Raw genomic sequence first — 13,866 nt, 5'->3', positions numbered from 1 at the left:
AAAAAACTTTCTCAATCAGTATAGACATGGCTGTCCTAGACGAGGGATAAAATCTGACCTCCTGTTCGGAAATAAGGCAGAGCAAGTCTCTGAGGTGTTAATGGGGGAGCTTTTGACATTCTATTAGTTTTTAAATTGTTATGGAAAAGGATAGCCCTGGTCCACAAGTTAAAGTTCTAAATTGGGACAAGACCAATTTTGGTGGTGGTACAGTGGATTGTTAGGTTTATCTAAGAGTACAACAGGATCTTGATCAATTGGGCCAGTGAGCCAAGGCGTGTCAAATGGAGATTAAATCAGGTAAAGTTGTTGCATTTTGGTAAAACAAAACAGGGCAGGGCTTACACAGTTAATGGTAGGGACCTGGGGAGTGTTCTCAAACAGAGATGCCTGGAGATGCAGGTATATAGTTCCTTAAAAGTAGCATCACATGTAGGCAGCGTGATGAAGAATGCATTTTGCATACGTGCCCTCATCAGTCAGAGCACTGAGTACAGGAGTTGGAACATCATGTTACAGCTCTCTAAGACATTGGTAAGGCCACATTTGGAGCACTGCATACAATTCCCCCATGCCAAAGGAAAGATATCATTAAACTGGAAAGGGTGTAAAAAGATTTACAAGGATCCCACCAATTCCTTGAATTATAGGGAGATGGTTGTACAGGCTGAGACTGTTTCCTTGGAGTGCAGGAGGCTGTCTGGTAACCTTACAGAGATTTACAGAATAATGACAGGCACAGATAAGGTGTGTAGCCAAGGTCTTTCCCCCAGGGTAGGGAAATCTAAAACTAGAGAGCATGTGTTTAAGGTAAGAGGGGAAGGATTTAAAAGGGACCTTGCATTTATCTGAATTAAACTCCATTTGCCATTCCTTTGTCACTGGTTCAGTTGATCAAGATCCCATTGTGCTCTTAGATAACCTTTTTCACATTAGAGGGTGCTGCATATATGGAACGAGCTGCCAGAGGAAGTAGTAGAGGCAGGTACAATTATGGCATTTATAAAACATTTGTACAGCTACGTGGAGAGGAAAGATTTAGACGGATATGGGCCAAACACTGGAAAATGGGACTCAGTTTAGGAAACTTGGTCGGCATGGACGAGTTGGGCCAAAAGGCCTGTTTCCTAGCTGCATGACTCTGACCCTTTATCAGATCTCCACCAGCTCAGGAATTAATAGAGTAAACCTTTCAAGTTCAATATTATTTCTCTTTGAACAGTGATATCAGACTTGAAACATTAACTTTTTGTTTCTTTTTTCACAGATGCTTCCAGATCTGCTATGTTTCTCCAGCATTTTCTGACTTTATTTTGAATTTCTAGCATCTGCTGTGTTTACTTTAAAATTTGCTCCAAAACTTAGGGCTGGACTGCTTTAATTACAAAGCTTTATCTAGAGATCAGCTTTCCAACTGTAACAGTGGGGAATATACAAGAAGGCAGTGGAAAGTTTTGAATATCAAAGCTCGCCTCCTAACACAAGGTCAGCAGTGGAATCAAATTTTGGAGGATGTTTGTGCTTGTGGAAAGTGAGAGTCCGGAGCATAATAGGCCAAATCTTTCCTCAAGATGCCCAGAGTGTGATTTAGGCTACTCATGATCTCACAATGGGAAGAACTATATCTGTCCCTGAATCATAAAATCGCACAGTATAGAAGAAGCCCTTTGGCCCATCAAATCTGCACAAAAGAAATCTGCTCTCAATCTGGACTAATCCCACTTTCCCGCAATTGAAGGGACGGTCCTTGTCCAAGTAATGTTTAAAAGGAGTGAAGTTTTCCCCCTCAGCCGTCCTCCCAGGCAGTGCATTAGAGATTCTCACCACCCTCTGGGTGAAAATATTTCTCCTCATGTGGGATTGTGTTCAAATAGCGACTGAATTCGTTGAGTGATGAAAATAGCCTGTTTTATTCGGCAACTGCAAATAGCGCAAGTTCGAGGCGGCTAAAGAATCCCAAAATATAATTCTTTCAAATATCCTTTTGTTCACACTTCTTACCTGCAATTAAGTTAAAAATCAAACACCAGGTTATAATCCAACAGGCTAACTTGGAAGCACTAGCTTTCAGAGTGCTGCTCCTTCATCAGGTGGTTAACACTGTGAAAGCTAGTGCTTCCAAATAAACCTGTTGGACTATAACCTGGTGTTGTGTGATTTTTAACTTTGTCCACCCCAGTCCAACACCGGCTCCTCCACACATGACTCACATATATTAGAATTCCATTACTACAGTGCTGCACCTTTTATCTATCGTACACAAAGGTTTGAGGGGATTCTGTCCTGGGAGACACGAGATGTGTTATAAACATAAATTAAGTGCTGGCTGTTATTTTTATTGGATTGAGTGTGCCTGTCCAGTCTGTTCTCATAATTAAGAGGTGTTAGTCCTTTTGTCTTTTAAGTTAGTAAATGTTAGTAAAAATACTAGGCCGAGATGCTGTAAATAAGTTAGACATTGTACCTGAATTTAATAAGAGAATAAAGGATATTGAACTGATGACAGCAGCAGGAGTGTGAGGTTTGTTTACTATTTGACAGTGTGAGTTTCATTCATTCATTCAATTTCACTTAAGCGCAGTTTTGTCAATTAGTTTCTTAAAGGGATAGAAGGTATTTAACAAGTACATGCTAATTGGGGAAATTGTTTTGTGTTCTGTAATTTATTCAGGTCCGGGAGATGGTTGGTTAGGGCTGATTAATATTATAGTGTTTCATGGAGACATGATGGTGGGGATGGTATTGTTCTGTATGCTAGACCTCTAGCAAGGGCTAACAAGGTGTGAAAATGCAGTGATGCGTTTGAAAGGGTTCTTTTGATTAGAAAGGGTTGTTTTAAATTTGGTCTATTTTATGGTAGTAAAATATACTACAGAACCACTTTTATAAATGATTGAATGAAACCGTGTTATAGTAGGGAGTTACGAATGAATGAAATGGGAACGTAGTGTTCGTTTGTGAGTGAGTTAGTGAAGGAGTGGGTTAGTGCAGGGACTTAGAATACAGTATCTCACACTCAAATCGACCTTTTGCTTTTCACCTTAAAATTATGCTCCCTAGTTATTGACCCCTTGACTAAAGGATACAGCTGCTTTCTATCTACCCTGTCTATGCCCCTTCATAAAATTATATACATCAACTGGGTCCCCTCTCAGCCTTCTCTGCTTTAAAGGAAACAATCTGAGCTGATCCAGCCTCTCTTCATAACTAAGTCATTCCATCCCAGACAACATGTCAAGATTAGAGTGGTGCTGGAAAAGCACAGCAGGTCAGGCAGCAACTGAGAAGCAGGAAGATCGACGTTTCAGGCAAAAGTCCTTCAGACAACATCCTGATGACTCTCTTCCTTCCTATATTGCAGTGACCAGAACAACATGTGGCCTATCCAAAGCTTTATACAGCTCCATCATAACGTCCCCATCCTTTTCAGCTGTGCCACAATTAATGAAGGCAAGTGTTCCACATGCCTTCTGGACTAACCAAGGTGAAAGTGAGGACTGCAGACACTGGAGATCAGAGTCAAGATTAGAGTGGTGCTGGAAAAGCACAGCAGGTCAGGCAGTATCTAAGGAGCAGGAAAATCAACGTTTCGGGCAGGAGCCCTTCAATCTGAACTAACCTGGTAACCTTTCAGCTGTTGCCTTCAGGAATCTGTGAACAAGCACCTCAAGATCCCTCTGTTCCTCTGAGTTCCCTAGTGTCTTGCCATTCATTGAATACTCCCTTGTCTTGTTATAACTTCCAAAGTGCATCATCTCACACTTTTCAGTGCTAAATTTCATCTGTCACAGATTGTCCATTTGACCAACCTATCTGTGTCCATAACCAAATGAACATAAGAAATAAGAACAGGAGTAGGCTGTTTAACCTCTTGAGTCTGCTCCACCATTCAATAGGATCATGCTGATCTGACAATCCTCCTGTAACCTAAGACCTTCTTCCGTTGTGTCAAAACTAACTGGCTTATTAAACGTCCCCCTTTGTTCTCTTCTATATTTGAAGGTGCCGGTGTTGGACTGGGGTGTACAAAGTTAAAAATCACACAACACCAGGTTATAAGACTCAACAACTACCTGATGAAGGAGCAGCACTCTGAAAGCTAGTGCTTCCAAATAAATCAGTTGGACTATAACCTGGTGGTGTGTGATTTTTAACTTTTCTATATGTATCACAAACAGCAAGGCATTCAGCACTGATCCAATGTTACCTCAGTGGGCACTGGCTTCCAGACACACAAACAGTCTTCTGCCATTGTCCTCTGCCTCATACCTCTCAGCAAATTTTGTATCCAATTTGTTGGGTTACCATGGTTTCCATATGCTTTTATTGTATTTATCAGTCTCCCATGTGGGCTCTTGTCAAAGGCTTTGCTGAAATCCAGATAAACTACATCAGCTGCATTGCCCTCATTTACACAACTTTATCACCTCCTTGAGAAATTCTATCAAATATGTTCGGCATGACCTTCTTCTGACAAAGCCATGCTGACTATCCCTGATCGAACCTGGCATTTCCAAGTGGAGATTAATTCTCTCCTTCACAATTTTCTTCAGTAGTATCCCTACCACTGATATGAGATTCACTGGTCTGTCATTTTCTGGTTTATATCAATCATTTTTCTTGAAAGTGGAAGTGCACTAGCTATCCTCCCTTCTGGCACCTTCCCAGTGAGCAGAAAAGAATTAAAACTTTGTGTCATAAGGCCTGTAACTTCCTCCCTCATATCCCAGAGCAGCCTGGGAAAAAGCTCTTTTGGACCTGAGGATTTGTCCACTTTTAACCCGCCAGCATCTCTAATACCACCTCACTTCCTAGGTCAATCTGATCTCTCTTCCCCTTGTCTGAATATGATTCTCTTCCAACTTGGTTCAACCTGGCATGCAATGAAGCAGGCCTTTAATCGGATTTCAGTAAAATGATATAGAATTGTGTTGTTTAATGGCTGCATCTTCAGATTGATTGAACAATATTGTTGTAAAGAATTAAAAAATGGCTTTTATTGTTGTTGCTGTTGGGATGCAAACAAATATTCTGCTGGTTTTCTTTTTGAAGGATCATCGATTTAGTGATGAAATTGACAAGTTGGCGGGTTATAAGACAAAGTCCATTCTGTGCATGCCGATCCAGAACTGTGATGGGGAGATTATCGGGGTAGCACAAGCCATCAACAAAAACCCTGCAGGAGTCCCTTTCACTGATGATGATGAAAAAGTAAGAACTCTACCTGGCACAGGTCCAATTTTTCATTTGTAATAAGTGTCTATGTTGTAAATTGTTTCACTTAAATTTGGGGCACTCAAGACATTAACACCAAAAAACAAATGTCTTTTTGAATTAAAAACTAACGATGTTTGGAAAAAAAAAATCAAGTTCGCTATTTCATTATAAGTGCTTTCATTCTACTGTGCAAATATTAGCCACGTTTATTTCAAAAGGGTATTTAAATGCTAATATTCTTTGATGTATTGGAAGTTCATTAATTGCATGACTTCGTATTTAGTTGATAGTGCCAAATTCTGGAGTTACATGACTTATTTGAGAATAATTACAATATATATTTTTACGACCAGGTTTACTGGAAGTTTCCATTGATAATTTTGTTGATGTATTGATCTTATCTCAACAAAATATGCAATTATCAATCAGTTGTTATGACTGGAAGATATCGGCAACAAAGTGTAGGAAGGCAAATTACATGTAGGCCTTTATTGGCAGAAGGGTCTGTTTCCATGCTGTATGAGTCTCTGACTATTATTAGAAGCTGGAATTTAAATATAGGGCTGTTTCGCTACAACTGCACAGAGAATTGCAAAGTCCACACTTGAGGCACTGTGTGCAAATTTTTGTTTTCAAATTTAGAATAAACTGGCATTGGAGATAGTAGATCAGGAGATGTACTAAGCTAAATCCAAGGATGGAGGGCTTGCCTTATCAAGAACAGTGATCTTATTGAAACATGCAAGATTGAGGGGTTTTAACAGAGTAGATATTGAAAAGATATTTCTTGAACAAGCAAGATAGCTACAGAATTACAGGACACTCTTGAGATGTGAAGGAGCTTTTTCTCTGAGGATAGTGAACGTCTTGAGTTCTGCACTCCCAAAAAGTTGTGGAGACTGGATCAAGGAAAGTATTTTAAAATGAAGTAGATTTTTGTAATATCGAGCAGTTGAGAGCTCTGAGGAGCTGGCGCAAAAGAGGAGTTGAAGCCTGGAGCAGATCAGCCATGATCTTATAGAATGGCTCGGCAGGCTTGAAGGGTTAAAATGTCTACCCCAGCTGTTATTTTTAATGTTCTTAGCCTAAGGTGGATAGCTCAATGAACTTAGGATCATAATTAATATACTGACATTAGAAAATGAATAAATCATAAGATCAAAGAGATGTACAGCACGGAAACAGACCCTTTGGTCCAACTTGTCCATGCCGACCGAAATTGGAGGGTAGTGGATAGCGAAGAGGGTTACCTCAGATTACAACTGGGTCTTGACCAGATGGGCCAATGGGCTGAGAAGTGGCAGATGGAGTTTAATTCAGATAAATGCGAGGTGCTGCAATTTGAGAAAGCAAATCTTAGCAGGACTTATACACTCCATGATAAGGTCCTAGGGAGTGTTGCTGAACAAAGAGACCTTGGAGTGAAGGTTCATAGCTCCTTGAAAGTGGAGTCGCAGGTGGCTGGGGCTGTTTTCCCTGGAGCGTCGGAGGCTGAGGGGTGACCTTATAGAGGTTTACAAAATTATGAGGGGAATTGAAAGGATAAATAGACAAAGTCTTTTCACGCAGAGGGTGGTACATGTATGGAATGAGCTGCCAGAGGAAGTGGTGGAGGCTGGTACAACTGTAACATTTAAGAGGCATTTGGATGGGTATATGAATAGGAGGGATTTGAAGGGATTTGGGCTGGGTGCTGGCAGGTGGGACTAGATTGGGTTGGAATATCTGGTCGGCATGGACGGGTTGGACTGAAGGGTCTGTTTCCATGCTGTACATCTCTATGACTCTATAACCAAATATCCCAATCTAATCTAGTCCCATTTGCCAGCACTTGGCCCATATCTCTCCAAGGACTTTTAAATGTTGCAATTGTACCAGCCTCCACCACATCCTCTGGCAGCTCATTCCATACATGTACCACCCACTGCGTGAAACACTTGCCCCTTCGGTCTCTTTTATATCTTTCCTCTATCACTCTAAACCTATGCCCTCTAGTTCTGAACTACCCTATCCGAGGGAAAATACCTTGTCTGTTTATCCTATCCATGCCCCTCATGATTTTATAAACCTGTATAAAGTTGTGGGGCTGGGGTGAAGGTAGCTGGAAATGTGATCGGTAGATAAAGGTGCAGGTGGAAGTGATAGGCTAGAGGGGAGGGTGGAGCAGATGGGTTGGAAGGAAGGAAGATGGACAGGTAGGACTGGTCAGGGCATAGTGCTGAGATGGAGGCTTGGGACTGGCATAAGGTAGGGGCAGGGGAAATGAGGAAACTAGTGAAATCCACATTGGTCCCATGTGGTTGCAGGAAGATGAGGTGTTCTTCCTCCAGGTTTCGGGTGGAGGGTTTGGCGATGGAGGAGGCCCAGGACCTGCATGTTCTTGGTGGAGTGGGAGGGGGAGTTAAAGTGTTCACCACGGGGTGATGGGGTTGGTTGATGCAGGTATCCCAGAGATGTTCTCTGAAGCGTTCCACAAGTTGGCATCCTATCTCCATGATGTAAAGGAGACCACATTGGGTGCAACGGATACAGTAGATAACGTGTGTGGAAGTACAGGTAAATTTCTGTTGGATGTTGAAAGACCCTTTGGGGCCTTGGATGGAGGTGAAGGGGAAGATGTGTGGGCACAGCTTTTGCACTTCCTGCGGAGGTTGGTGGGTTGGAAGTTGAGGGCCAGGGGGGTTCTGTCCCTGTTGCAATTGAAGGGGTGGGGTTCAAGGGCAGAAGAGCAGGAAGTGGAGGAGGTGCGCTGGAGAGCATCATCAACTACATAGGAGGGGAAATTGCAGTCTTTGAAGAGGGAGACCATCTGAGATGTTCCATGTTGAAAATGGTCCTTCTGGGAACAGATGCAGTGGACGTGGAGGAAAAGGGATGGCATTTTTCACGCCGCAGGGTGGGAGGAGGTGTAGTCCAAGTAGCTGTGGAGGTCAATGTCTGTGTAGGAAATTACCATGTTTAGTCAGTCGCTGCAGGTGGAGATGAAGAGTTCCAGGAAGGGGAGAGAGGTGTCCGAGATGGTCCAGGCAAATTTGAGGGAGGGCTGATTCTTGATGAACGGTTTATGCCCAAAATGTCGATTCTCCTGCTCCTCAGATGCTGCCTGACCTGCTGTGCTTTTTGAACACCACATTCTCGACAGGTGAATTTGAGGTCGGGTGGAAGGTTTTGTGAGTTTGATGAACTGTTCAATCTCCTCGTGGGAGCATGAGGTAGCGCCGATATAGTCATCGATGTAGCAGAGGAAAAGATGGGGAATGGTGCCGGTGTAACTGCAGAAGATGGACTGCTCCACATACTTGATAAAGAGGCAGGCATAGCTGGGCCCATTCCAGTGTCCATGGGCCCTAGCACTCAATGCCTTATCTTCACCATGGACACCCAGTCCCTCTGCACATCTACCCACCACGACAAAGGCCTCCCAGCCTTCCAATTCTTCCTCTGATGCTGAACCAACCAGTACCCTTCCACTGACACTCGCATCCATCTGGCTGAACAAGTCCTCACCCTCAACAACTTCTCCTTCCAATCCTCCCACTTTCTCCAAACCAAAGGGGTAGTCATGAGCACACTCATAGGTCCATGAGCCTCCGCCTTTGAACCTTTCACCCCACCAACCTCTTTATACATTGCATCATCCTCCGTGACTTCTGCCACCTACAAACAGTCCAGGATATATTTCCCTCCCCAACCCTATCTGCATTCAGGAGAGACAATTCCCTCCGTGACATCCTTATCAGATACACACCCTCCCCCACGTTGGTGCCTTCCTCTGTCACCACAAAAGCTGTACCAACTTCTCACCTCTGTCTAAGGACCCTGAGAATCTTTCCACACCAGACAGAAATTTACCTGTGCTTCCATGCACGTTGCCTACTATATCCGTTGTATCAGATGTGGTCTCCTGTACCTCATGGAGACAGGATGTCTGTGCGGATCGTTTCAGAAAACCTCTCTGGGACAGCTGCACCAACTAACTGATTTCGCTTTAAGTATACTCCCGTTGCCTTTGTACTCTAAGTATTCACTTGATCTCTGTCTATATCTGTGATATCCTTTCTTCTTTTTATTAACCAAAGCCTCAATTTCTCTCAGCATTCATCGAGTCATAGAGATGTACAGCATGGAAACAGATCCTTTGGTCCAACCTGTCCACGCCGACCAGATATCCCAACCCAGTCTAGGCCCACCTGCCAGCACCCGGCCCATATCCCTCCAAACCCTTCCTATTCATATACCCATCCAAATGCTTCTTAAATGTTGCAATTGTACCATCCTCCACCACTTCCTCTGATAGCTCATTCTATACACGTACCACCCTCTGTGCGAAAAAATTGCCCCTTAGGTCTCTTTTATATCTTTTCCCTCTCACCCTAAACCTATGCCCTCTAGTTCTGGACTCCCCAACCCCACAGAAAAGAATTTCCCTTTTTTTCCTATCCATGTCCCTCATAGTTTTGTAAACCTCTATAAGGTCAACCCTCAGCCTTTGACGCTCCAGGGAAAACAGCCCCAGCCTGTTCAGCCTCTCCCTATAGCTCAAATCCTCCAACCCTGGCAACATCTTTGTAAATCTTTTCTGAACCCTTTCAAGTTTCACAACATCTTTTCGATAGGAAGGAGACCAGAATTGCATGCAATATTCCAACAATGGCCTAACCAATGTCCTGTACAGCCACAACATGACCTCCCAACTCCTGTACTCAATACTCTGACCAATAAAGGAAAGCATACCAAACGCCTTCTTCACTTTCCTATGTAACTGCGACTCCACTTTCAAGAAGCTATGAACCTGCACTCCCAAGGTCTCTTTGTTCAGCAACACTCCCTAGGACCTGACTATTAAGTGTGTAAGTCCTGCTAAAATTTGCTTTCCCAAAATGCAGCACCTCGCATTTATCTGAATTAAACTCCATCTGCCACTTCTCAGCCCATTGGCCCATCTGGTCAAGATCCTGTTGTAATCTGAGGTAAACCTTTTCGCTGTCCACTACATCTCCAATTTTGGTGTCATCTGCAAACTTACTAACTGTACCTCTTATGCTCACATCCAAATCATTTATGTAAATGACAAAAAAGTAGAGGATCCAGCACCGATCCTTGTGGCACTCCACTGGTCGCAGGCCTCCAGTCTGAAAAACAACCCTTTACCACCACCCTCTGTCTTCTACCTTTGAGCCAGTTCTGTATCCAAATGGCTAGTTCTCCCTGTATTCCATGAGATCTAACCTTGCTAATCAGTCTCCCATGGGGGACCTTGTCGAACGCCATACTGAAGTCCATATAGATCACATCTGCCACTCTGCCCTCATGAATCCTCTTTGTTACTTCTTCAAAAAACTCAATCAAGTTCATGAGACATGATTTCTCACGCACAAAGCCATATTGACTATCCCTAATCAGTCCTTGTCTTTCCAAATACATGTACATCCTGTCCCTCAGGATTCCCTCCAACAACTTGCCCACCACCGAGGTCAGGCTAACCGGTCTGTAGTTCCCTGGCTTGACTTTACCGCCCTTCTTAAACAGTGGCACCACGTTTGCCAACCTCCAGTCTTCCGGCACCTCACCTGTGACTATCGATAATACAAATATCTCAGCAAGAGGCCCAGCAATCACTTCTCTGGCTTCCCACAGAGTTCTTGGGTATACCTGATCAGGTCCTGGGGATTTATCCACCTTTACCCATTTCAAGACATCCAGCACTTCCTCCTCTGTAATCTGGACATTTTGCAAGATGTCACCATCTATTTCCCTACAGTCTATATCTTCCATATCCTTTTCTACAGTAAACACTGATGCAAAATATTCATTTAGTATCTCCCCCATTATCTGTGGTTCCACACAAAGGCAGCCTTTGAGGTGCCCTATTCTCTCCCTAGTTACCCTTTGTCCTTAATATATTTGTAAAAACCCTTTGGATTCTCCTCAATTCTGTTTGCCAAAGCTATCTCATGTCCCCTTTTTGCCCTCCTGATTTCCCTCTTAAGTATACTCCTACTTCCTTTATACTCTTCTAAGGATTCACTCGATCTATCCTGTCTCTACCTGACATATGCTTCCTTCTTTTTCTTAACCAAACTCTCAATTTCTTTAGTCATGCAGCATTCCCTATACCTCCCAGTCATTCCTTTCACCCTGACAGGAATATACTTTCTCTGGATTCTTTTTATCTCATTTCTGATGTCTTCCCATTTTCCAGCCATCCCTTTACCTGCAAACATCTGCCTCCAATCAGCTTTCGAAAGTTCTTACCTAATACAGTCAAAATTAGGTTTCCACCAATTTAGAACTTCGACTTTTAGGTCTGGTCTATCCTTTTCCATAATTATTTTAAAACAAATAGAATTATGGTCGCTGGCCCCAAAGTGCTCCCCCACTGACACCTCAGTCACTTGCCCTGCCTTTTTCCCAAGAGTAGTTCAAGTTTTCCACCTTCTCTAGTAGGTGCATCCATGTACTGTCTCAGGAAATGTTCCTGTACACATTTAACAAATTCCTCTTCATTTAAACCTTTAACGCTCTGGCAGTCCCAGTCTATGCTTGGAAAGTTAAAATCCCCTACCATAACCATCCTATTATTCTTACTGAAATCTCCACACAAATCTGTTTCTCAATTTCTCTCTGACTACTATGGCGGCGGGAGTCTATAATACAATCCTAATAAGGTGATCATCCCTTTCTTATTTCTCAGTTCCACCCAAATAACTTCCCCGGATGTATTCCCAGGAATATCCTCGTTCGGTAAGCATAAATGCTATCCCTTAACAAATACACCACTTCCCCATCTCTCTTGCCTCCCTTTCTATCCTTCTTATAGCATTTCTATATTGGAACATCAAGCTGCTAGTCCTGTCCATCCCTAAGCCACGTTTCTGTAATTGCTATGATATTCCAGTCCCATGTTTCTAACCATGCCTTGAGTTCATCTGCCTTCACTGTTTGGCCTGTTGGATTAAAGTAGATGCAGTTTAACATCAGTCCTACCTTATTCTCTGTTGTGTTCCTGCCTGCCCTGACTGTTTGACTCACATCTTTTCTCAACTGTACCAGTCTCAGATTGATCTCTTTCCTCACTATTTCTCTTAGTCCCACCCTCCCACCTTACTAGTTTAAATCCTCCCGAACAGCTCTCGCAAATCTTCCTGCTAATATATTTGTCCCCTTCCAGTTCAGGTTCAATCTGTCCTCCTTGTACAGGTCACTTCTACCCCAAAACATCTTCCAATGTTCCAAAAATGTGAACCTTTCTCTTCTGCACCTGCTCCTCAGCCATGCATTAATCTGCTCTATCCTCCTATTCCAGCCCTCACTAGCTCATAGCACCGGGAGTATTCCATGTATTACTACCCTCAAGGACATCCTTTTAAAATCCCTGCCTAACTTTCTATATTTTCTCTTCAGAATCTCATCCTTTTTCTATCTTATGTTGTTGGTACCAATGTGTGCAATGACCTCCTGCTGGTCCCTCTCCCCTTGAAAACATTCTGCACCCTCTCTGAGACATGCTTGATCCTGGCACCAGGGAGGCAACACACCATTCTGATTTTTCGCTGCTGGCCCCAGAAATGTCCGTCTTTGCCCTTGACTAGAGAGTCCTCTATCACAATCGATCGGTTGGAACCTGATGCACTCCTCATCGCATTAGAGCCTGTCTCGATACCAGAAACTTGGCTATCCATGCTACATTCCCCTGAGAGTCGATCATCCCTTACCTTTTCCAAAGCAGCATACTTGTTTGAGATGGGGTCCTGCACTACCTGCCTACCTCTGCTACCTTTCCTGGTGTTAACCCATCTACCTGATTGTATCTACGGCTTTTCTCTTATAACTGCCATCCATCAGACCCCCTAGCTCTTGTAAATTGCTCATTTCCTCTAACTGCTGTTTTAACTGATACGTGCAGTCTGATAGGAGTTGCAGCCAAAGACACATCCTACAGTTCATAATCATCAGTAACATTGAACCTCTCCCTAAACTCCCACATCTGACAGGAAGAGCATATTACTCAACTAAAGGCAATCTTTGCTCCTTCACAACCTACAGACTCAGAAAATAGCACCATCCTTTTATTCTAGAAAAAAAATGCTTCTAGCTACCTTAGTACTTATGGTTTCTATTTTAAAAATTAATCAAGAGACAGATCTCAATAAAACATATGATCAAGAAAGAACCCACTCTACTCACTCCTGTAGACTTATAGCAAGTTACATGTTAAAAACTATGCACTTACCTGTTCCTGTGCTGTGAGCTCTCCCACACAGGTTCCTCCAAGGTCAGCTATGAATTTTGCTGTTTGATAACTTTTCCTAAACACACTCCGATGTCCAGAGATACATGAACTCAAACAGCAAAGGCAGTAACTGTGCAGATTCCCTGCTGTGTCAGTTAGCAGAGTAGGTTTCTATCTCTCTCTCCCTCATTGACCATGTGGTCACTGCCTTTGGTCTGGCTTCCTCCTTTTAAAAGTGCAGTTGTTTTCATCTTTTTTCCCCAAAGTTCCAAAACAATGCAACAGCTTATTAAAAAACAGTAATTGCTACTCCTGGAATTTGAGGAAATCACCTGCAACACTTAAAATCCCTTTAAAAAAGGAGCTGTTCTTACAGCCACAATTGTTTTCCCCATCCTTCATTTTGGATTGCCCAG

The 13,866-nt window shown here is 43.0% G+C and overlaps 1 protein-coding gene across 5 annotated transcripts in view; it reads left to right on the top strand.

The window, feature by feature from the left end:
- Positions 1-13,866, top strand: part of LOC140480351 (dual 3',5'-cyclic-AMP and -GMP phosphodiesterase 11A-like) — a 298,779-nt gene that overhangs the window by 92,164 nt on the left and 192,749 nt on the right. For 4 of the 5 annotated variants that reach the window (XR_011961277.1, XM_072575098.1, XM_072575101.1 and 1 more), the window contains exon 2: positions 5,053-5,211. The exons of the other annotated variant lie outside the window; for it this stretch is intronic. Coding sequence is in view for 3 of the 4 variants with exons in the window: in XM_072575098.1 (XP_072431199.1) it covers positions 5,053-5,211 (159 nt within the window). In the remaining variant the exon portion in view is untranslated. The remainder of the gene's footprint in view (positions 1-5,052; positions 5,212-13,866) is intronic. 5 annotated transcript variants of the gene reach the window in all.

Source organism: Chiloscyllium punctatum, chromosome 8, assembly GCF_047496795.1.
Source record: "Chiloscyllium punctatum isolate Juve2018m chromosome 8, sChiPun1.3, whole genome shotgun sequence".
In the NCBI taxonomy this organism is placed as follows: Eukaryota; Metazoa; Chordata; class Chondrichthyes; order Orectolobiformes; family Hemiscylliidae; genus Chiloscyllium; species Chiloscyllium punctatum.
This window is presented reverse-complemented; position numbering and strand designations above follow the sequence as displayed.